Source organism: Xyrauchen texanus, chromosome 36 (genome assembly GCF_025860055.1).
Source record: "Xyrauchen texanus isolate HMW12.3.18 chromosome 36, RBS_HiC_50CHRs, whole genome shotgun sequence".
Classification (NCBI taxonomy): domain Eukaryota; kingdom Metazoa; phylum Chordata; class Actinopteri; order Cypriniformes; family Catostomidae; genus Xyrauchen; species Xyrauchen texanus.
Genome location: NC_068311.1, coordinates 15,181,226 through 15,203,560, shown reverse-complemented (window position 1 = coordinate 15,203,560; position 22,335 = coordinate 15,181,226). Strand labels below are relative to the sequence as shown.

Here is a 22,335-nt window from a genome sequence, read left to right as displayed (position 1 = left end):
TGAGTAAACACACTGTGCAAGAAACACAACTGGCTCAGAAACAATATGCAGGAGATAAATGAGAAGGAGATAACAGGCACAGCCAATAGGGTTATTGTAGACTTCCTTTAAATAGAGGGCTTTTATATTGCTGGTCTTATATGAGAAACAAACCAGTGGCAGAATCCACCATTACCTTGGGTTGTCTGCAGGAGTCTGCCAAGATTTTCAAATTGAGAGCAGTTGAAAAGCATTCTGTTGCAAACAATCAAATGGACTTTGTCCTTTTAAAGTTCCCTCTCTTCTGGGTGCCCTGGTTACAAGCACAAAAATATCAAAAACAGTGAACCGATCAACTGAATATTTTACTCCATTATCATGAGTAGGTCAGTTTATCACTCGGGCATAATGTTTTCTTTTAAATTTGGTTAACTATTTTAGTTTGAAAAATACCACACACATGTCTGATCACTCAATTTTTATCTCTGAAAATGTTCATTTTAATGAGTATATAGAAAATAGTGCGTTCAAATGTAAAAAAAGAAAAGATGTGAACAATATTGCACGTGTTCGTGTGTGTGCTGTATCTGACACATTTTTGTTGATCTCAAATGGAAATGAGCTTTCAAAAATAGTTAACCGAATCATGGGATTTATCAAAATGGTGAATCAGTAAAACACATTAATATTTAAAATGGTACCATGTATGAATGGGTACCCTAATGCTTTACAGAGCATTGAAGAAGCCTAATTTCAGTTTTTAAATCCATTCACATCAACCACTTATAGGGACTCATTTATAACCTCCATTTAGTAACATAAAAAAGATAGTGTGCACTTGAAAGTGATTTTCAAAACTAAAATTAGAAAACTAAACAATAAAGGCTTAAAATCAATTAGAGTTCACATCAGTATTCATAACTCAAAAGCCAATATTCTCCAACCTTGACAACTAGTGGGTTACACAGCAGGGAAATATGAGTGCCAGTCATTTCTGTTTCAGTAATTAGTAAGAATTCTAACAAAATTTTCTTGTTTGGAATGTTTTGAAACAGTAATGTTTTGCATGAAGCATTCTGGAAATAAATTAAGGTGAATTTCTATTAATATATGTTGCATAAAAGTATTATCTTAGAGAATAAGCATTAGGCTCAACAAAGATATATACTGTATATACAAACATACATATTTGTGTGTAAAATGTAACAAAGTAAACCATTTTACAAGAGGTTGCTGTGACAAGGGTAAATTAATACATAATTCAAGATAAGGCTAATACAGCATCACATTTATCTATATAGTCTAGTAGTAGAAATGCTTTAAATGTCAGAAGGTTCAAGCTCAGTATTCAAGACCGCCCCCATTGCATATCTGGAGTTTACACTTCCAATCAGTGTACAGTAACAGAATAATAGTCACCTTGGACTTGACCACGTTCATCTATTCAGTAAGGTCTAGTGATGTAGAAATGCAGTGCATTGTATAGAAAAAGGTGCCAAACAATTGTAAATGTCTACCATTAATACTGCATAGTTGCTCAGTAAGTCTGGTGAATGGAATCATATGATATGAATAACATGGTCTGACCTGTGATTCTCACAGGGTTTTTGTTTTGTTTTTAGGTGATGAGAAAACACTTCTCTAGAACCACACTTAGATCTACAATCCTGAGCAGCTCATCTCATCCATTTACCTAAAAAATCCATTCATTTGTCTTTTTGAAGACAACATACAGAGTTGATTATTACATACAAACAGCAGCTAGCGCAGATATAAATGATACATAAACCTTAAAAATGTTATGTTTAAAAAAAAAAAATGGATTGTATGAATTCTAGGCAATATTTCTATTTGATCACTTACTAAAGAGTGAGGTTTTAAGTCCTCTTTCAGAGAGGTTAAAATGGAAATATCAGGCTTGTTCACTCTATCAAACAGATTTCACTGTGCATGGTTGGCATATCAAGTTTGCTTCATTCTGATGAAGACGCCAAAAGTGGCACATGGAGAATATGCTCTTCAGAAAAAGCAACACAATAGCAGAGCCTTAAAATACTCTAAAGAGTTAGTTTAAGCCAGTAGCCTAATGGCACCATTCTCAGAGCCGAGCAGCAGAAGTCTCTTGGTAGGCAGCACAGACAGACTTGTGAGGGTCCCACGAAAGTTTTCTGAGCTAAGTTTGGTGCATCCTGACAGGTTGGCTGTGTTGTCCAGAATGGAATACACCCCAATCTTGTTGGCAACAGTGCCTGCCACAATTTCAGCACCGTAAAGATCAAATGCATGGATGGGGTCAGATGGAGTTCTGTACTGGTGAAGTGGCTTGGGCTCCACATCCTTCCAAACCGTCAATGTGTGGTCTGAAGAAGAGCTAATCAGCAAATTTCCCTCTGCTGCCTATACAAAATGACAGACACAAACACATCGTTAAGGAAGAAAATTGATGGGGAAATGTCAACCATGACTCAAAGATTAGGATTTTTGCTGGGTGTTGCCAAGCACCTCATGATACATACTGTATTGCAATACAAATTAATACATCACAATATCATGATTGGACCGTAACTGAGAAAGACACAGTGTGTCTTTTTTTGACCCAGAGTGGGCCATTCTTATTTTTGAGCCCCGGTCAACATAAAATTGAGCATAATTTTCACTCTTTCCGAGAACAGGAAGATGTAAGTCTGAGGTTTGTTCATTTCCTATAGATTCATCAATAAATAAGCAAATAAAAGCAAGCCTAGGTCATGTGCAGTATTCTGTAAAACTCGTAGATTTTGACCTAATAAGTAACTCATGTCTATGGTTGCCCAAACATGGGCCTCTGGTGGCAGAGACAGACCTTTGACCCCACAAATCGGGGTTAAATAAAGTTTGCTTAGTGCTTGTCTCTTGTTGACTGCTGTTGAACAAACCAAGAGGGTACAAACCTACTTTTACTCTTTACACAGAAAGCTGAAGTACTGATGTCAATTAAGACACTGTGGCCGGTTAGCGTCACCCCCTTAGCCCACACTCAGATGTCGGTTACGACTTGGATGTCTGAACTGCACCACTATGATCACAAAAAGTATGTTTCCCCATTGAGAACCACCCAAAAGAAAGCCTTTTTTTCAGATTTTTTCCCAAACCCAAGCAATATATAAATGGCAAGAATTTCATTTATATTATTATAGATGTTTTATCAGTGATAAATAATTTTTGGAGGGCTTTTAAAAGCATGAAATGGACTATTTGCTCCAATTAATGAGTAATGAGTGAGCCTATGTGTCGCATACATGTCACGGCTCCGGTGAGTTTGTCGGTTTGTTTTGTATGTTTTGTCATTTTCTTTCCCTCATGTCTCGCAGGCACAGCCGGCATGCATGATAAGCATTTCCATGGGAACACTGATTGTTACCGGGGGAACGCTGGTCATGTCACTGTTTAGCGTGCCAAGCAACACCTGTTCTCCCCTAATTCGCTCCCTTCTTAAGCCCGTCATGTTCTCAGTATCTTTGCTAGACTGTTGTGGAGTACTTCCCTCACTCTCTGCCTAGTTGGTCTTGTCTCGTGTATTTGTTAGTTGCCCACGTGTCGGGTGTGTGGTTGCCTTCCAGTATTGCTGCATGTCAGCTGGTCCTCCAGAGGATACCTTGTCTCTGCCCACGTGTCGGGAGTTAAGTTCTCTTTTCTCTGCTGAGTATTGTTCTGCATCTCACTAAGCTTCAATGGAGGATTCTACTAATCTGTTCCTGACTTCCACAATGCACACACTCATCCTATGAACACACTCTTCGTGGATTGTACCTTGTGCGATTACGACGCGCATGCCATTGGAAATCGCTTCCTGCTGCGGCAGCTGGTGTCGGAATTTTCAACATTCCTCAACCCAGTGACTGCTCATTATTACTGTTAAATCCTTTGAACTGTTCCTCTGCTCTTGGGTCTGTTTGTCTCACTATCGATCGTTACAATACTAAAGATGAATGGGGATGCAATGGATGGCTCTCTCTCTCCAGGTACATTAGAACTCCTTTGGAGTAAGTTTGGTGGCCCTTAAAGGAATATTTCAGGTTCAATACAAGTAAACTTCAATTGACTGCATTTGTGGCATAATATTGATTATCACAAAAATTTATTTAGTCTTGTTCCTACTTTTCTATACAAATAGCAAAAATCAAAGTTACAGCGAAGCATTTACAATGGAAGTGAACGGGGCCAATTTTTGGAGGGTTTAAATGTGAAGCTTATAATTTTATAAGAGCACTTTCATTAAAGATGCTGTAAGCAATTTCAGCAATTCGACTTCCACGAGACTGAGCCATTGAATTAGCCATGCCCCCTCTTTCCAAAACACAGCACTCCAAAAAAGAACAAATTAGCTTTACTGAGAACGACGTTGTGCAGAAATGGCGGTTTAAAACTACAGCAGAAAAATAGCACCCTCAACAGACAACTGTTATGAACAAATGGCTTAAAAATGGCAGTAAGCCTCAATAATTTGCTGCAACTACGTAACTATGAGAACTAGCAAAATGATTGACAGGTGAAAAGCGTCAATGTCCATGGACACATTTTTGTTCACCGTTTACAAATTCAACAGCTGTCACAGAGAATGTTGAGACAGGACACTTATTTCATTAATATATTTAAAGGGGTAGGAACGTTTTTGCATACCTTTCCATGAAAAAAATTATTGCTTACAGCACCTTTAATTCATGTATTATTTGAGCTGTAAAGTTGTTTAAATTGTAATTTTAACGCTCTTTTTAGGGTTTGTTGACATTACATCATGGCAAAGATGTTTTAATATTGGCTATAAATTTACACAGAAAAGGTTAAGCAATTTTATCACACTAAAATCATGTTAAAAGGCATACTGTTCATGTCTTTTGGTTATACTTTTGAAACAGTAAGTATTTAAATGTTTATGGATTGGCCCCATTCGATTGTAAGTATCTCACTGTATACCAGATGTTTGCTTTTTTTAAAGAAGGGACTAGTCAAAATACATTTTTGTGGTGAGGAATATTATGCCACAAATGACGTCGATTGAACTTTACTTCTATTGAATCCGGAATATTCTTTTAAGGGGTGGATCTGAATAGCCCTGCATTTCTCTACACCAAAAGGGTTGATTAAGTGCATAAGAGAAGGTGGCAGTGTTAATATTTGAGGATTTCTGTTCTAATAGATGGTTATACATGCAGTCCATGAGCAACAACGCTTTCGTTGAGTGACAGAGAAGTTGATTCACAAAATGACTGCAAATGATCATGGTGAAACATACCTGTTTTAGCAATTTCATGAACTGTCTGTAACCCTGTTATTATTGCAAAATACTGACTCGCGTTATACAATTAAACAATGGTGTGCAAACTCACTTTCATTTGCAGTATATCGCCCTCATGACCAGGCCAGCCTCTTAGCACAAGGCCTGTTCTTGCATCCAAGAGCACTATGAATCCAGTGGAAAAACCTGCTGCCACAGTGCGTCCACTAGGGCTGACAGCCAGGCAGCGGATCAGCCCCGCACTCATGCTACTGTAGGCTAGGCGGAACTCATGCTGTCAACAAAGCAATAACAGACTGCAATTTACTGTTAATCATTAGCATTACAGCAAGGCATAAAAACCAGCCTGGGATAATAAAATTGGTCATTAATGTACAGTCATACTCTGCTTTGCATCGGGGTCCTAATCAACCAGTCAGCGTTTATTTGTCTATAATGACCAGATGACTGCAAATGATCCTGCTTTTTATATGGCTTCTTACCAAATACATAAATAAATGGATATGAAGTATTGATTTGAATGCAAATTTTACACTCGAATTTTATGGGATACTTAGAACTAGCACAGTTTAGGAACTTGGTTGTCAACGGTCAAATATACAGTTTAGTGGTCATAATACAAATCAATTTAATTGCAAATCACAACATTTTTTAATTCATTGAATTTAAATTAGAATCGATTATTCATGTAATATAATGCTCATTGAGGATGAATCAGATATGTACTGGTGTGAAGAATACCTGTAAGCCAGGTTTGCGTGGGTCTATGAAACGGAGCACTGAGTCGGCACTAGCAAACACTACACTGCAGTGAGGAGCAGGCATTGTGGTGACAGCTGTGATTGGGTTCTTCCCATCCAGAGCTTCATTACAACGAATATTTTTACCTAGTCACAAAGAGTAGATGTCAAAAGGATCAAATTAAAGCTGTCAATCTGACAAAGACAGTAAAAGCAAGAATGCTAATAAACCTCCTTTCTTGGTACATTATCAGTATCATGCATTTCTCACCTGTGAATTGATCCCAGAGATGCACAGTGCCATCACAGCTCACTACTTCCTGTAAGGCTTCCAGCTGACCAACATAAAACACAGATTTGCGGTGTTCTGTGTAAGTGAGCCGCGGTTCAACATCTCGTGTGCCATCGCCATGGTTATACAGTGGCCACAGCTTCACTGTTTTGTCTTTACTCCCAGACAAGAAGTAGTCTTCTCCTGCTAGTGGTGCCAGACACTTAGATGTGCCCGAGTGGCCCAGAAAACTCTGAAGTCGGATCTGGTGAAAATGGAAGTGCGAGTCCTGCTGGTTCAGACCAATCTCATACTGCCAGTAAGCAAGCCAGTTACCCTGCAAGGAGCGGCTACTGCGAGGGAGCTCCTGTTTCAGTGCACTGTCTTCCGTAGTGGGACCTATGACCCAGGAGGATGAGGAGAAAGAGAAGGAAGGTCCGGCTGAGGAAAGTGCAGTGGTGGTTAGACTTGTCTGAGGAGCATGGCTAACATAAGACCGCCCCCATGTTTCTAAAGAGGTCAATTTAGGACTCCCACAGACCTCAGTGTCCCTGGGTACCTGGATACGGTTTCCAACCAGGTGGCTGCCAAAAGTACCTGACTCAGGCAATATGTCTCCACCTAGTGGTGTTGAAGTAGAGGAGGGAGCAGGTAAGGGACTGCGACCCATCTGGCGGCCCATACTAGGAGACAAGCCCATAGTAGATGCTCTTTGGCCCCCAGCTGGGTTGGCTTCTGGGCTACCTGGACTTGCTCTCTCATGAAATGATTGAGCCAGGTTCCAAACAAGCTCGTGGTTGGGAACAAGTTTGCGAATCGCTGCATCACCTGTAAGAAACAGTCCATGTTCAATAAAAACAATAAAACAAATATGTATTAATGCTCACAAGCCAACCAGTAGAATTATGACCTACCAATGAGACAGTAGAACGGAATGTAAGATGCATACGCCATTTCAGGGTTAAACACAGCCTGGAGTTGCTCCAAAACTCCAAGCTCATAAGTAACTACTGTTCCATCTGGAATGCACACATCCAGGTATGTGCAGTCTCCAACCTCCCTACGTGGGGCACTTACCATCTGCACATAAAAAAAAAAAGTTGAATAATCTATAGGAACAGTCTTTTATGAATCAGACTGCATCAGCAAAGTACTAACAATGCTTTGAGGCTTGTTTCAAAGCACATTTAAATGTTACTTCCAACATTAAAAGCATTTGTTGGAAGCAGAGAGAGTATTTAAAGCTGGTGCATGTAATTTTTGGGATGTTAAAATTCTTTCTTGTATCCCTGCATAATGTGCAGCGTCAACTGTAAGCCATTTGATGGTCGATGTCACCATAAAGAGTAACACCATTGCTCTGAAGTGGTATAAAAATCTTTCTCTGTTTGGCCCTTAAGAGTTTAAAACTGAACCTGCAGAGTATTTTTTCTCTCGTGAACAGACTGTGTCTTTCTCAGTTACGATCCAATCATGATATTGTGATGCATTAATTTGTATTGCAATTAGGGTTGCAACAGTATGAGATTTTCACGGTATACGGTATTACACAATTATTATTATCAGTGAAAACAGAAGGGTTATTTTAATGATATATTTTGAGCAAACACTTTATTATAATTTAAACTTGAAACCATTTTTTATGTAAGTATATGTAAAAAAACTCTCCCTTTTGAAAATAAATAAAATAAATAGAATAAGAAATCTAACAGAATTATAATAATAAACCGAATTTTAATCATGATAAAAAATAGCATGTAATTATAACATGTTATATAACTAAATCATATTAGTTTTCATGTTAGCATAGCATGTTAAATTAACTACTAAATGAAAAATATCAACAGCTGTGTGAGCTATTAATAATGAACATATACTGTAGGTATGTGACAGCACGTCCAGACTGCTCCTGTCTGTATATTTATCTCAGTGGTTCTCAACTGGTTTTGCTTCAGGACTCAGATTTTATATCGGAAATCAAGTGGCGACCCGCCATAGTAAAAAAGCAACCTGTATTTAATGTATCCTAGGTCACACTTCCTTTTATGTTGCATAGTTTTGTTCATGGTTTTCCAGTACAAGGACATGCATCAAGTGACATTATTTTTGTTGTTGATGTCAACAACAAAATCTACAGGAAGTTTTCTCTCCCCCCTTTAAAAATTGAAGAGCATATTTATTTATTTATATGAGCCCCTTATTATCCTGTTTGTTTCTAATTTCAAACATAATTCAAACATTTATGAAAAATACACAAACTCAATACAGCTAAACCAGAAAACAGATTAGGCTGGCTGACTGACATTTTAACTACTGCAACTAAACAACAAATAAGGCTAATAACTTTTATATCATCCATACTATTAAACAATATTGTATTTTGTATATTGTCGTTACCTGATTTTGTAGACTGTGCAATAAGGAGAAAATCTGAAAGAACTTGCAGAGGGTTTTTGTCATGTGCTGCTGTACCATCTCTCTGCCAATTCGGAGACAGATCAGTGCAATGAGGCTCAGGGTCTTCAAACACACAGCAGAACGAGTCTGCACTCCACTAGGAAAGCTGGGCCAAGAGGGACAGGAAACAAAAACAAGTTAATAAGAGTGCACATGAAGAATAAAGCAGAAGAGAGAATACTTAAGGACTTGTCAAGTTTTAACTTTTTGAGCATTTCTGATGCACTGTATGTAGAAGTTTTACCCCATCTTAGCTGAGGTTAACAAATCCAGCAGAGGCAGCAAAACCTCTTGGTTAATCTTCATCAGCATGTCCATTAGAGTTGTGTCTGACAGGAATACTATAATCTTCTGAGTGAGTATCACAGCGCCCAAAAGCCCTGCCTCCTTTCGAGTGTTCAAACGACAAGATGAAGGTGGAGAGACCTGAGAGGATTAAAACAAAACTTAAAGTCAAAACTGGAAAAAATTATCATTAATCAGTGTCAGATTTGTGTTTTTATTATAAAATAATACCAAAGGTTTCCCTCATGTTAGAAGTATTATTTTCTGGAAATGAGTGCAAAAAGCAAATTCTTGAATCACAGAATGTGCCATTCTTATATTTTTTTTTAAAACCCTAATTCTTGTGAAGCATTTTTTCGTTATCTTTTATATACATTTTGGGCAAGTACTGTGCATATACAGTTGAAATCAGAAGTTTACATACACCTTAGCCAAATACATTTAAACTCAGTTTTTCACAATTCCTGACATTTAATCATAGAAAATATTCCCTGGCTTAGGTAAGTTAGGATCACTACTTTATTTTAAGAATGTGAAATGTCAGAATAATAGGAGAGAGAATTACTTATACCCAGTGGTTCAGAAGTTTATATACACTTAGTATTTGATAGCATTGCCATTGTTTAACTTGGGTCAAAGATTTTGGGTAGCCTTCCACAAGCTTCTCACAATAAATTGCTGGATCATCATTATGGCCAAAGAGTAAAATTTTTGTTTCATCAGACAGTAAAATCTTTGTCACCATGTTCACTTGCAAACTGTAGTCTGGATTTTTTATGGTGGTTTTTGAGCAGTGGCTTCTGCCTTACTGAGCAGTCTTTCAAGTCAAGTAGATACAGGGCTCGTTTTACTGTGGATATACTTTAATCTCTAGGAGACAGAATGCGTATGGTGGCTGCGTTATCCCATGGTGTTTCTACTTGGATACTTTTGTTTGTACAGATTAATGTGGTACCTTCAGGTGTTTGGTAATTGCTCCCAAGAATGAACCAGACTTGTGGAGGTCCTGGCTGATTTATTTTGATTTTCCATGATGTCAAGCAAAGAGGCAAAGAGTGTTTGAGCTAATTGGCTAATTGCCTAAAGGCTTGACATCATTTTCTGGAATTTTCCAAGTTGCTTAAATACAAAGTTAACTTAATGTATGTAAACTTCTAATCCACTGGCATTGTGATATAGTCTATTAAAAGTGAAACAATCTGTTTGTTAACAATTGTTGGAAAAATGACTTGTATCATAGACAAAGTAGATGTCCTAAACGGCTTGCCAAAACTATAGTTTGCTAATATGCAATTTGTGGATTGGCTAAAAAATGTGTTTTAATGGAGAGTCGTGTGATGCCATACGAGGTTCAGAAGTGTGAACGGCGAGCTCTGCACACTTTGCTAGTTTTTATACTTTTAATGATCAGAGTTTTGTTTCACTGAACCAGTGAGATTTGATACACCCTGATCCATAAGTGATCTAGGAGGACAACATGTCAAAGAATTCAAATTCCTCAGGCTCCGGAGACATTAATAGTCACTTACATGCTCAAGCTGATGCCCCTCTGGAGGGCTCAGATCAGGGAATCAATTTGGACAGAGAGGTGAAAGAGATTCGGCGTGAATTGCTGAATGTGTCGGCAATGCTGAAAAAGTTGTTGACGACTTTGAGGATTTTGCTGCAATACGTTGTTTGATCACTGCCATGGAGACAAAATTCACTAATGTGGTTACAAGAGTGGCAGATGTCTAAAATTTTATTGATTTTCTGGAGTCATCGGAGAGGGAATTAGCTGCTAATCCGCTAGCAACCAAAGTAGACTTAGAGCGTGTCTGGGAAAAGTTGGAGGATATGAAAATCATAGTCGTGGAAAACATCCGAATTTTTGGAATTCCTGAGTGAGAGGGTCAGAATATGGTGGAATTTCTGGACACGCTCTTTCTTAGTCTGCTCGACATAACAGGCCATAAGCTGGAAATCGAGCGAGCTCACAGAGTTCCGGCTCGACGATCCGCTGAGGGAGACAGGCCCCGATCAATTCTGGCCAAATTTCTGAGATCATCTGATAAAGATCTTGTGTTAAACAAGTCAAGGAGTGGTTTCCGGTTCCGCTAGCGAGAGGATGACAGCTTAATTTGTTAGCTCCTGACGGTGTCTTAAAAATACACCCCTAAATTACTCTTTTTGTTAATACCTGGGAATTTTTGTCAAGATGGAAAGGGAGGTTTTTACCAGAAGTAGGAAAACCGCAAATCTGGTTGTGGACGAGACCACTCATTCGAGCCTTGGTGACCGAGGCTACCCCCCGGAGCTAAGCCCTCAGGACGGCGACACACCCGAGCCCAGCCTGCAACGTATCCTGGACGAATTTCGTGAATTTAAAAAAGATAATAACGTGCAGCTGGCGGACATTAAACAAGAAATACAAGGCGTGAACGACAGACTGGATGAAGCGGAGGGAAGAATAGAGGAAACAGAGACGGTGCTACAAGCGGCATCGATGCTAATTAAGAGGCTATCCCAATGTTAAGCTAAGCTGGAAGATAGGCTGATAGACCAGGAGGGTCGTGCACGTAGGGAGAATCTGCGGATCTACGGGATACCTTAAGATAAGGAAGGGGCAGATATGGTTCCTTTTCTGGATAATTTGTTTAAAAAAGCGCTAGACCTTCCTGACGACCGGGATCTGAGAATTGAACGAGCACATTGAGCACTGACCCAAAAGCCGGACAGTGCGCAGGGGAAGCCCCGCTCTATTGTGGTAAAGTTTGGGAGCTACCGTACAAAAGAGGAAGTTCTCCGGAAAGCATGGCAGAAAAAAGAAGTATACTGTGATGAAACGCGTTTCTTTGTTGACCATGACTTTCCAGTTGAAGTGCTTAAAAAACGCAACGAGTACGCGGATGCCAAAAAAATACTGAAGAATGAAAGCATCAGGTTTCAGACCCCATATCCAGCAAAGATGCGGGTGTTTTATGATGATGGCACCCGTCTCTACCAGGACGCATCAGAAGCGACGAGAGATATGGCAGCTCGCGGGTTTCCTGTCGCCGCCGTACCGCCCGCAGCAGACCCGGATCATGAGGATATTCAACTCTTGACTTCGTGGCAGACGGTGAGAAGACGACGACATGCGGAGCGGCGACCAAGAGCTCGGTTCAACAGGGGAAAATACACGGAAAAGCAATCACGCACGATTCAAGGAAAAGCTCCAGGGATTCAGAAGACTATCTACTATTGAGGACTGATGCTTCAAGGTCACCTCTTAAAGTTGGTTAATTTTTGCTAGAGGTATGAGTGACTTGTCCCTTTTCATTTACTTTTACAAATATAATAATTGAGTAGGGCTAAAGTTAATTTTTCAATTAATCCAATTAAAGGGTTCCTACTTCTTTTATTTTTTTGGTTAATATAATTAAGGGTCGGGACAACCAAATATTGAGTATGCTTATGTTTTTTGCAACACAAATTATTGCTAGTGTGTGGACAATATATAGGGCCCCGTGTCTGCGACGAGGTGGAACGTCTCCCTATTGGGACCTAGACCATTCAAGGCCTTGCAGGGCTCTCTTGATACGAGCCTCAACCTTGGAAACACTGGTTTTATTTTGGCTACATCATGATAATGATGACATTGTTTACTTTGTTCGTTTTTGTTTAATACATGTTCTATGGGAGAGATTTTGTTGGTGCATAAGCTTTAAAAACTGGACATGGCGCTTGGGCGAGGCCTTGTTTGGGTTCATTGGATAGGAAAAGTATGAATATACAGGACGTTAAGATAGTATCACTTAATGTGAAGGGCATTTCAAATCCAGTTAAGAGAAGTAAAATTTTATCAAAAATGAAGCAGGAAAATGCTCAGATTGTTCTCTTACAAGAGACACATCTATCGTTAACAGAACATAAAAAAATTAGAAGAATGGGATACACAAGGGCATATTATTCATCCTACAGATCTGGTCGAAGAAGAGGGGTAATAATATTAATCTCACAAAGAATGCCTTTTGAGTACATATCAGAGATATCTGATAAGGAAGGGAGGTATATAATGATTCCTGGAAAGATAAATAATGCAATAATTACAATTTGTAATGTTTATGTTCCTCCTGGAAGCAGTTTTGGTTTGTATAGAAACATGTTTGATTTAATGGCGAAAGCAAAAGGACTTGTAATCTGCGGGGGTGACTGGAACCTTCGCCTCAACCCGGAACTAGATACATCCAAAAATGTACCTACTACATCATTACACAAGAAAGTTAACAATCTCATGGTGGAATTGGGCATACTAGATCTTTGGAGAGACTTCAATGCACTTAGACGTGACTACACTTTTTATTCATTCCCCCATAATACATACTCTAGAATAGATAACTTTTTTGTGTTTAAGAGAGATCGCTCCAAAATAATTTATTGTGATATCAGCTCTACTGATCTGTCTGACCATGCATCTGTTTCTTGTGGGGTCCATATCAGTGATAATCCACGTAAAACATTGTGGAGACTGAACACGAGTGCTTTAAATAATCCACAATTTGTGGCTCAGATGAGAAAGGAAATAAAACAGTTTCTGGAGGAAAACGATAAGGGAGAGGTTGACGCAGTAATAGTGTGGGATGACTTAAAAGCAGTTATTCGCGGGAAAATTATATCTTGGTGTGCTTACAATAGGAAAAATAAACAATTAAGACTTACAGATCTTAACAAAGAATTAAAAAACCTTGAAGTGCAACATAAAAGGGCACCAACATCTAATTTGCTGACCAAAATTAAGAAAATCAGAAATGAAATTGACTTATTATATACCCAAGAAATAGAAAAAAATATGATTTTTGCTAAACAAAAATACTATGAATCCGGACCTAGATCAGCTAAAATTCTCGCAAGGAGGTTACAAAAACAAAGAGCAGATAACACCATATATAAAACAAAGCATCCTGCTTCCAATATTTTACAGTATAAACAAGAGCTACAAAATTCCTTTGAGAAATACTACAAAATTCTGTACTCACAACCACAGTTGGAGAATGAACAACAAATTGAAACCTTTCTTAAATCTCTTAACTTACCAACTGTCCCAGAAGAACATAATACAATTTTGACTGCTGCAATAACTGAAATCGAACTAAGTGGAGCCATCTCCAGGTTGAAGGCAAATAAGTCACCAGGCCCAGATGGCTTCCCTTCAGAATGGTATAAAGCATTTCGAACTGAGCTGTTACCTAGCCTTCTTAGGGCCTGCAATACTGTTTTTAAAGATTCAAAGATGCCACCCTCCTGGAGGGAAGCAGTCATCTCTATTATTCCTAAAGAGGGAAAGGATCTTTCAGACTGTGGATCATACAGACCTATTTCGGTGCTAAATGTTGATTACAAGTTATTTACAGCCATTTTTGCTAAAAGATTAGAAAAAATATTACCCCAGCTCATACATACCGATCAAGCTGGTTTTATTTTACAAAGACAGACGCAGGATAATATTAAACGCTCATTGCATATTATGGACCATATAGAACAGAATAAGTTAACAGCCCTTTTGGTAAGCCTCGATGCGGAAAAAGCCTTTGACTTGGCTTTCATTCAAATTTTTCTAATGTCATACGGACTCTCTATGACAAACCTTCTGCACAAATAAAAATTAATGGCAATCTTTCAAACACTATTACATTACACCGCGGCTCGCGACAAGGGTGCCCCATCTCCCCTTTACTCTTCACTCTCTATATCGAACCCCTTGCACAATGGCTGAGACAGACAGAGAGTATCAGGGGAGTTAATATAAAAGGGGAGGATCATAAGGTAGCTCTATACGCAGATGATATCTTGATATATTTAAGTGACCCTTCTAATACATTTCCGAATTTAATGAACCTCTTACAAAAATTTGGTAGTTATTCTGGTTATAAATTGAATGTACAAAAGACTCAATTGTTGGCTTTTAATTACTCCCCTCCAACATGTCTTACTGACAAATTCCAGCTAAGCTGGGATAATTGCTCATTGCAATATTTAGGTATACACCTACCAAGTAATGTTTCACGGCTTGCAGAGATGAACTATCATGGCCCCCTTTGGATAAAAATTAGAGAAGATATCAAAAGGTGGAACTCTGTTTCCTTTCTTAGTCTGAGTCATAGAATTGATTGTGTGAAAATGAATATCCTCCCAAGATATCTTTTTTTATTTCAAGCCCTTCCTGTAGAAATCTCTTTAAAAGAATTTTCAGAAATATATCAAATCATTTCCCGGTTTATTTGGCAAGGGAAGAAACCTAGGGTTAAATTTAAAACATTGCAGCTCTTGAAGGAGGAGGGGGGAATGGGGTTACCCTATTTTAAAGGATATTACTACGCGACACAAATTAAACCCTTTATTAACCTATGTTCCCCAAATTTTCACGCCAGGTGGAAAGATATTGAACTTTCAATCATGAAGGACCCCCCGATTCACGCATTATTGGCCTGTACGAACCTAGATAGGCTTATAAAGGATACGCAAAATCCGTGGATCAAAACCCAATTAAAAATTTGGAATAAAGTAATAGGAGAGTATCAGTTAAATGATAAAATACAGATAATTCAATGGTGTGCTTTTGACCCTGGTTTCAGGCCAAATTTGATGGATAATCGTTTTAAATCATGGATTTTCAAAGATATAACAACTTTTTATTCACTCACAGAAAATGGAAAATTAAGGGAATTTGAGGATCTGAAAAATGAATACTATCTTGAAAAGTCAGATTTTTTCCAATACCTGCAAGTACGCAATTATTTTGAACATAATATTAAACCTAAAACAGACCTTAATGACCCGATATTAAAAACAATACTGAGTGCATATAAAAATGCTACTGTTAAAGGGGTTATTTCTAAGTTTTACAAAGGTTTCTTGGTGAAAAATACCCATTCCACGGACTACATAAAAGAAAAATGGGAAAAGGAAAGCAATGTGTCAATATCTACAGATGACTGGTTAAATATATGTGAGTTTCAATGGAAATGTACAAACTCTCATATATGGCGTAGGTTTAACTGGAAATGTCTTATTCGTTTTTTTATAACACCAAAGCAAAAAGCACATTTTGACCCAGGTGGTGCTAAATGCTGGAGGCTGTGTGGCGCTCGGGAGGCTGATCACTGGCATGTATTTTGGGAATGCCAAAAAATCAAACCGTTTTGGGCAGAGTTTCACAAGATCTTAACTACAATATTCAACAATAAAGTACCTTTACAGTTTTCCTCTCTGTTTTGGGGGAATTGTGGGTTCCTGCTCAGAATTGCTGATAAGTATTTATATGCCATTCTTACATTTGCCTGCAAGAAAGCATTTACAAGACGTTGGCTGCTTCCCGACCCCCCCACAGTCTCAGAATGGATAGATATTGTTAATGAGATATATGTAATGGAATCAATTACCTTTTCCATTCGTCTTAAGAAAAGTATATTTGTTAGTCGGTGGGCCAAATGGGTCAAATATGTAAGGCCCTTAAGACCAGACTTCGTAGAGGTGCTGATTTAATGATCCTGTGCTTTATTGTTCTGTCTTCTTATCTATTCTCTCCTAATATGTCTCAAACAAGGTAGTTATTTATATATTTTGAAACGCACAAGTTTATCTCTCCCTAATTGTTCAAAGTATGTATATGTACTGTTCTGAAAAAAACAACAGCAAATAGACAGATATTATTACTACTTTTATTCTGTAATTCTATCTTGCTGACTGAAAATAAAGAATTAAAAATAAAAACAAGTCAAGGAGTAAAGGAAGGCTTTCTTAAAAGAACCACAACATTTTCTTGTTCTTGTTCAGACTTTGCAAATTCAACAAGAGAGAAACGTGATCAATTCAAGGAATGCAAGAAACTCTTACATCAACGGAAGGTCGCTTTTGCACTGATATTCCTGGCCAAATTGAGAAAAGATGCTAAGGATGGCCACAAATATTTACATGTCCACAACAAGCATTGTCCTTCATAAAGTCAATGGAGTAAGTCAATGTGAAATTCTCACGTTGCAGCCGAGTGGGCCTGACTCACTGAACATTCACATAAACATCGTGAAACAGGGTGCCTTTTTTGTTTCTTTTTGTGCTAATTTTGTGCTAATTCTTTTTGTGACTGTTTGAGCAGCTGGAGTTTGTTTTGTGTAGTAACACCCCAAAGGGACAGTGTTGTGGATGAATCTGCACGTTCTTTGTGCTTATGCCTCCTATTGGTTGGAGTTTGTTTTGTGGAGTATTTCTTGCAGGATATTGTAGTGATTGGGTCATCGTTTACAATCAGTTAACAGTTGAATGGACCTGACACACTGAACATTCACTTGACCGTCCGAGGAAACAGGGTGCCTTTTTTGTTTCTTTTTGTGCTGGTTCCGCTAGTGGCTGAAGCTTGTTTTGTGGAGGAACACACCTTCAGGACAGTTATGTGGATGAATCAACATATTCTGTGTGACTATTCCACCTATTGGTTGGAGTTTGTTTAACAGATTTTCTTCTATTATATAATTCTGTCTCATAAATCTATTATAGAATCACCGGACTTGAGCAATCCAATGGCAAAGTTGACACGGGGGTTCTTGTAGGCGTACATGGACTGTTTGAGTTTAGAGGGATGGACGCCAGTTGGCGTTGTCGTGTGTGGGGTTTGATTGCTAATGCTGGAATGTGGTTTTCATAATTTTCTTTTTCACATACAATCTATTTTTTCCTAATATGTCAAAATGTAAAATGTTAATATGAGTGGACTGACTCTCTCCACAAGGAATGTGAATGGGTTGGGGCACCCCATAAAAAAGGAAAGTTATTTATTTTCTTAAAGATAAGAAATATGTTATAGCGTTTCTTCAGGAAATGCACCTTTCCCCACAAGAAGCTTAAAAGTTTAGGAAGATATGGGGTGGGCATGTTTTCTTTAGTGCTGGCTCAAGTAAGAGCAGGGGAGTCATTACATTGATAAGTAAACATCTACAATTCAAATGTCTCAAACAGTAAAGATAAATTAGGAAGAGTCATTATAGTTTCAGTAGTCATTCAGGAGCAAAGGTTGATTTTGGCAAATATTTATGCACCCAACGCTGATGATCAGGGCCATTTTATAGATCTTGTAGGGATGTTACAAACCACTAGAACCCTTCATGATATAATAATGGGAGGAGACTTTAATCTATTGATGGACTCAATCCTTGATCATAGTGAAGCAAAATTGTGCAAGCCCCCTAGAGCAAAACTGACGCTTCACAGGATGTGTAAAAATCTTGGTCTTAAATAGATTTGGAGACTTGTGAACCCATCTGGTAGGGACTATACATTCTTTTCATCAGTCCATAAGATTTATTGTAGAAATATATATTTTTTTACATCCAAGTCCCTCATTTCATCTGTTGTTGATTGCTCAACTGGAAACATCTTAGTCTCAGATCACACCCTGGTGAGTTTAGATATGTTTCAACATATGGAGAAAAAGAAATCATAAAGTTGGGGCTTTAATTTATCCCTTTTGAAAATTCCTGAATTCCAACAAATGTTAAAGGCTGAAATCATTATCCTATGTGGGCGTGGCTTGGGAGGCACTAAAGGCGGTTCTTAGGGGTCAGATCATACAGTATGCATCATTCATCAAAAAATCTAAAGCACGAGAACTTGTAGTTGGAAGGGAATATTAAAAGTGCTGAGGCAGAGCTGAAGCACTGAATGTCATCTGATGGCCTCAGAGAATTGATCCAATTGAAACACAGATATAATACTATTTTGTCGAGTGTTGAGTTTTGGCTATTCAAGGCAAGAAAGTCATACTTTGAGTCGGAGGACTTTTGGCTAGATATATAAAGCAGAGAGAGTCTTTTTCTACCATTCCCTCAGTGAAACCTGCTGGTGGTGAAATTCTTTCCTTGGCCATTTATATTAATAATGCTTTTAAATAACTCCATCTTGATCTTTATAGTTCCACATCTTCATCTACTGATGAAGATATTAGAAACTTTGTGAAAATCATTAGAACTCCTTAAATTGACGATTGAACAAATAAATTATCTTGATTCTGAGATAACATTGGAGGAGCTTGGAAAGTTAAATAAGGCCTGGCCTACAGGCAAGGCTTTGGGGCCAGATGGCTTTGCTGCAAATTTTTTTAGATTAGATGCTACAGAACTGGCTCCACTTTTGTTAGAAGTTTATATGGAATCATTAAGAATGGAAAGTTTCTGCCAACCATTACACAAGCCTGGATGAGTCCGATTCTTAAAAGGACAAAGATCCAAGCGAGTTTAAGAGTTACCGAACAATTTCCCTGATCCAACTAGGTGTTCAAATATTGTAAAAAATTCTGGCTAACAGATTAAGTTATGATGATCAGACTCCGGTCACTGCCATCTCACTTGATGCCAAGCACCAAAATGGTGCTTGATATGGTAGAATGGGATAACATTTTTACGATTTTGGAAAAATATGGGTTCGGGAATACTTTTATTGGATGGATTATGTTACTTTATAGATATCCGCTAGAGGCGGAACAAACAAATGGAGTAATGTCAGATTATTTTACACCGGATAGGGGCACCCAGCAGGGTTGCCCTCTTTCCCCATTATCGATCTGTCTTGCCCTGGAACCATTAGCAGCCGCGTTAAGAAAGGATGATGATTTTCCAGGGGTGGTGGCGGGAGGTATGTCTCATAAGCTTTTGCTTTATACTAATGATATTTTATTACATTTATGCATTTGGCAGACGCTTTTATCCAAAGTGACTTAGAGTGCCCTTATTACAGGGACAATCCTCCCAGACCAACCTGGAGTTAAGTGCCTTGCTCAAGGACACAATGGTGGTTGCTGTAGGGTTCGAACCTACATCCTTTCGCTTACCAGTTCAGTGCTTTAGCCCACTACGCCGCCACCACTCCTATTTGTCTCCGACCCCATTAGATCTATGCCTTGCCTCCACAAAATTATTAATTCATTTTCTAAATTCTCAGGATACAGAGTAAATTGGTCTAAATCCTAAGCTTTGGCTCTGACAGTGTATTGCCAAGTAATGGCTTTTCAGCTGGGCCCCTTCCAGTGGTCCAAACTGGGCATTAAATATTTGGACATTTTATTCCCACCAAATTTGTTTCAACTGAGTTAATTTTGATCCCTTAATAAAAAGGTTTGAGTGATGTGGGCATGTGAGCTTCATTACAATTATCTATGATTGGGTTAATGTTATTAAAATGAATTTTATTCCAAAATGTAACTACCTGCTGCAATATCTCCCTGTAGATGTCCTCCTCTGTTATTTTAACATTGATAACATAGCGAAGTCCTTCATTTGGAATGGTAAGCATCCCAGATTACATTTCAATAAGTTACATAGGCCGACTGATAAATGTGGGCTAGGCCTACCCAAGATTTTGTTTAATTATTATGCATTCAGTCTCAGACATTTGGCTCATTGGCCGCTTCCACCTGAACCCCTTCCTGGTTTTGTATTGAACAGGAAGTCCTTGCCCCTATTTCGCAATTGCAAAGCCTTTCTATTTAACTAACCGGTGAAGTTAAGTTACAACCCGTTATCTCGCATTTTTAATCGGAATGGACAAAAGTGTCCTGTGTGTTTAATTCGGACATTTATTTAAATGTTTCCTCGAGCATATGGCTGAAACCAAATTGATGTATTTGTATCCCTTTCTGCTGGTCAGAGTGGATTGTGAGGGGGGTTGCTACACTCGGTGACCTATATGTTGAGATCCTTGGAAAATTTGTTTCAACATTTTAGGATTCCCAGATCTCAGTTTTTTAGGTATTTATAGCTGCGCGACCTGCACTGTACTATTTTTGGGAGTAGCATACATCCCCCTAAAGTGGCAGTCATGTGGCATCAGTGTATTACTCCCTGCTAATTCAAAGTCTGGGGGACGGAGCTTTAACTTCTAACAAGAGATTATTGGAGAAAGATTTCTGCTTGGTATTGGAGGAATGAGTGTGGGCTAGGATTCTAAAAAACGTCAAGTCTGTATCTAGAGATGCAAGGGTGCGCCTTATGCATTTTAGATCTATTCTATTGGACCCCCTCTAGATTGTATAGGCTTGGTCTTAAAGACACACCCACCTGCTGGCAATGCCAATCGGAGGATGGAGACATGGCCTATGATTTTTGGTGGTGTACTGAGCTCCAGGAATTTTGGATGAAGGTTCAGAGTTTTGTGTGTGATGTGTTGGGCACTCGGTTTCTTTTTACCCCAGATTCTGTGTTTTGGACAATGGGGTGGTCATCGGTATAGGAGATAAATACATACAAAATTGGGTCCTGACCAATGTTATGACAGGCAGATTGTTTTAAGGGGATTGAAGTTGACTGAAGCACCCTCAATTCGGGAGTGGTGCAAGGAGATGGGGAGGGTGGCAGGTTTCGAGGAGGTGTCGTATTGAAGGTTGGGGATCTGGGATTCATTTGTTGCGAAATGGGGCAGTTATTTTACGTTTTTGCCGGACCCTCAGGTGTAGAGACTGTGGAGAGAGAGGCGTAGTTTTAGATGTGTATGATTATTATATATATTTTTATTTTATTGTTTTCTTTGTGCGTGTACTTATGTGAGACCACAGGGATGTTTGTTGGGGGTCAGGGTGGGGTTGTTGATTGGGGAGGGGTAGTAGTAGGAGTTAAATGTTGATTCATTGTATATATTTTGTTTTTCTTTGTCATTTCTATGAATCAATAAAAATGTTAATCTAAAAAGAAATGAGTTTTAATGGCAATTAATGACAAGTGGCATTAATGGCAAGTGTATGTACATTTCTGACTTCAACTGTATGCTCATAAACACAAATTCTCATGGGACAAAGTATCATTATGCAGGAGACATCTGTATTTGGAGTTTTCCTTCATAGTTATCTAGAAAGTGAGATTAAGAAATGTCAGAGTTACCAGGTAACCAATGTAAGGTAGATATTGGTAAGTCAACACTGGTTCTCCATAGAGATGGGCTATGTAAACAAGACTCTCAAGAACTGGTCTTGCAGTCTGGTCACCAACAACTGGCTTCTTTTCATATACACTTCCAACACTCTCAAGGCTATTCTCCTCATTCCCAGATAACACAAACTGGTGTTTGTGAGGACCTTAAATACAGAAAAGTTTAGCTTTAACAGAGAGTATTACAACAATGATCAAACACAAAAGCATTAATGAGTTTGAACTGCAGAGATTAATGTCTGCAATTTTTACCTATGTAGCAGGTCGTAAGGAGGCGCAGCAGGTTCCTAGCTATGTACCGAGATGTCAATGTTGGCCCCAGTTTTGCAGATAGCCACCTAACAGTTTTACAAACTGTGTCTGGAAAAGACAATGGATTGTTGTTTCAGCTGTACTAAAGTA

The 22,335-nt window shown here is 38.6% G+C and overlaps 1 protein-coding gene across 1 annotated transcript in view; it reads right to left on the bottom strand.

The window, feature by feature from the left end:
- Positions 1 to 22,335, bottom strand: part of wdr81 (WD repeat domain 81) — a 33,840-nt gene that overhangs the window by 296 nt on the left and 11,209 nt on the right. The window contains exons 4-12 of the mRNA XM_052107308.1: positions 22,186 to 22,293; positions 21,886 to 22,079; positions 8,967 to 9,148; positions 8,663 to 8,828; positions 7,180 to 7,345; positions 6,266 to 7,093; positions 5,996 to 6,141; positions 5,346 to 5,528; positions 176 to 2,376 (exon numbers count right to left, since the gene is read on the bottom strand). Coding sequence (XP_051963268.1) covers positions 2,050 to 2,376; positions 5,346 to 5,528; positions 5,996 to 6,141; positions 6,266 to 7,093; positions 7,180 to 7,345; positions 8,663 to 8,828; positions 8,967 to 9,148; positions 21,886 to 22,079; positions 22,186 to 22,293 — 2,300 coding nt within the window. The 3' untranslated portion in view covers positions 176 to 2,049. The remainder of the gene's footprint in view (positions 1 to 175; positions 2,377 to 5,345; positions 5,529 to 5,995; positions 6,142 to 6,265; positions 7,094 to 7,179; positions 7,346 to 8,662; positions 8,829 to 8,966; positions 9,149 to 21,885; positions 22,080 to 22,185; positions 22,294 to 22,335) is intronic.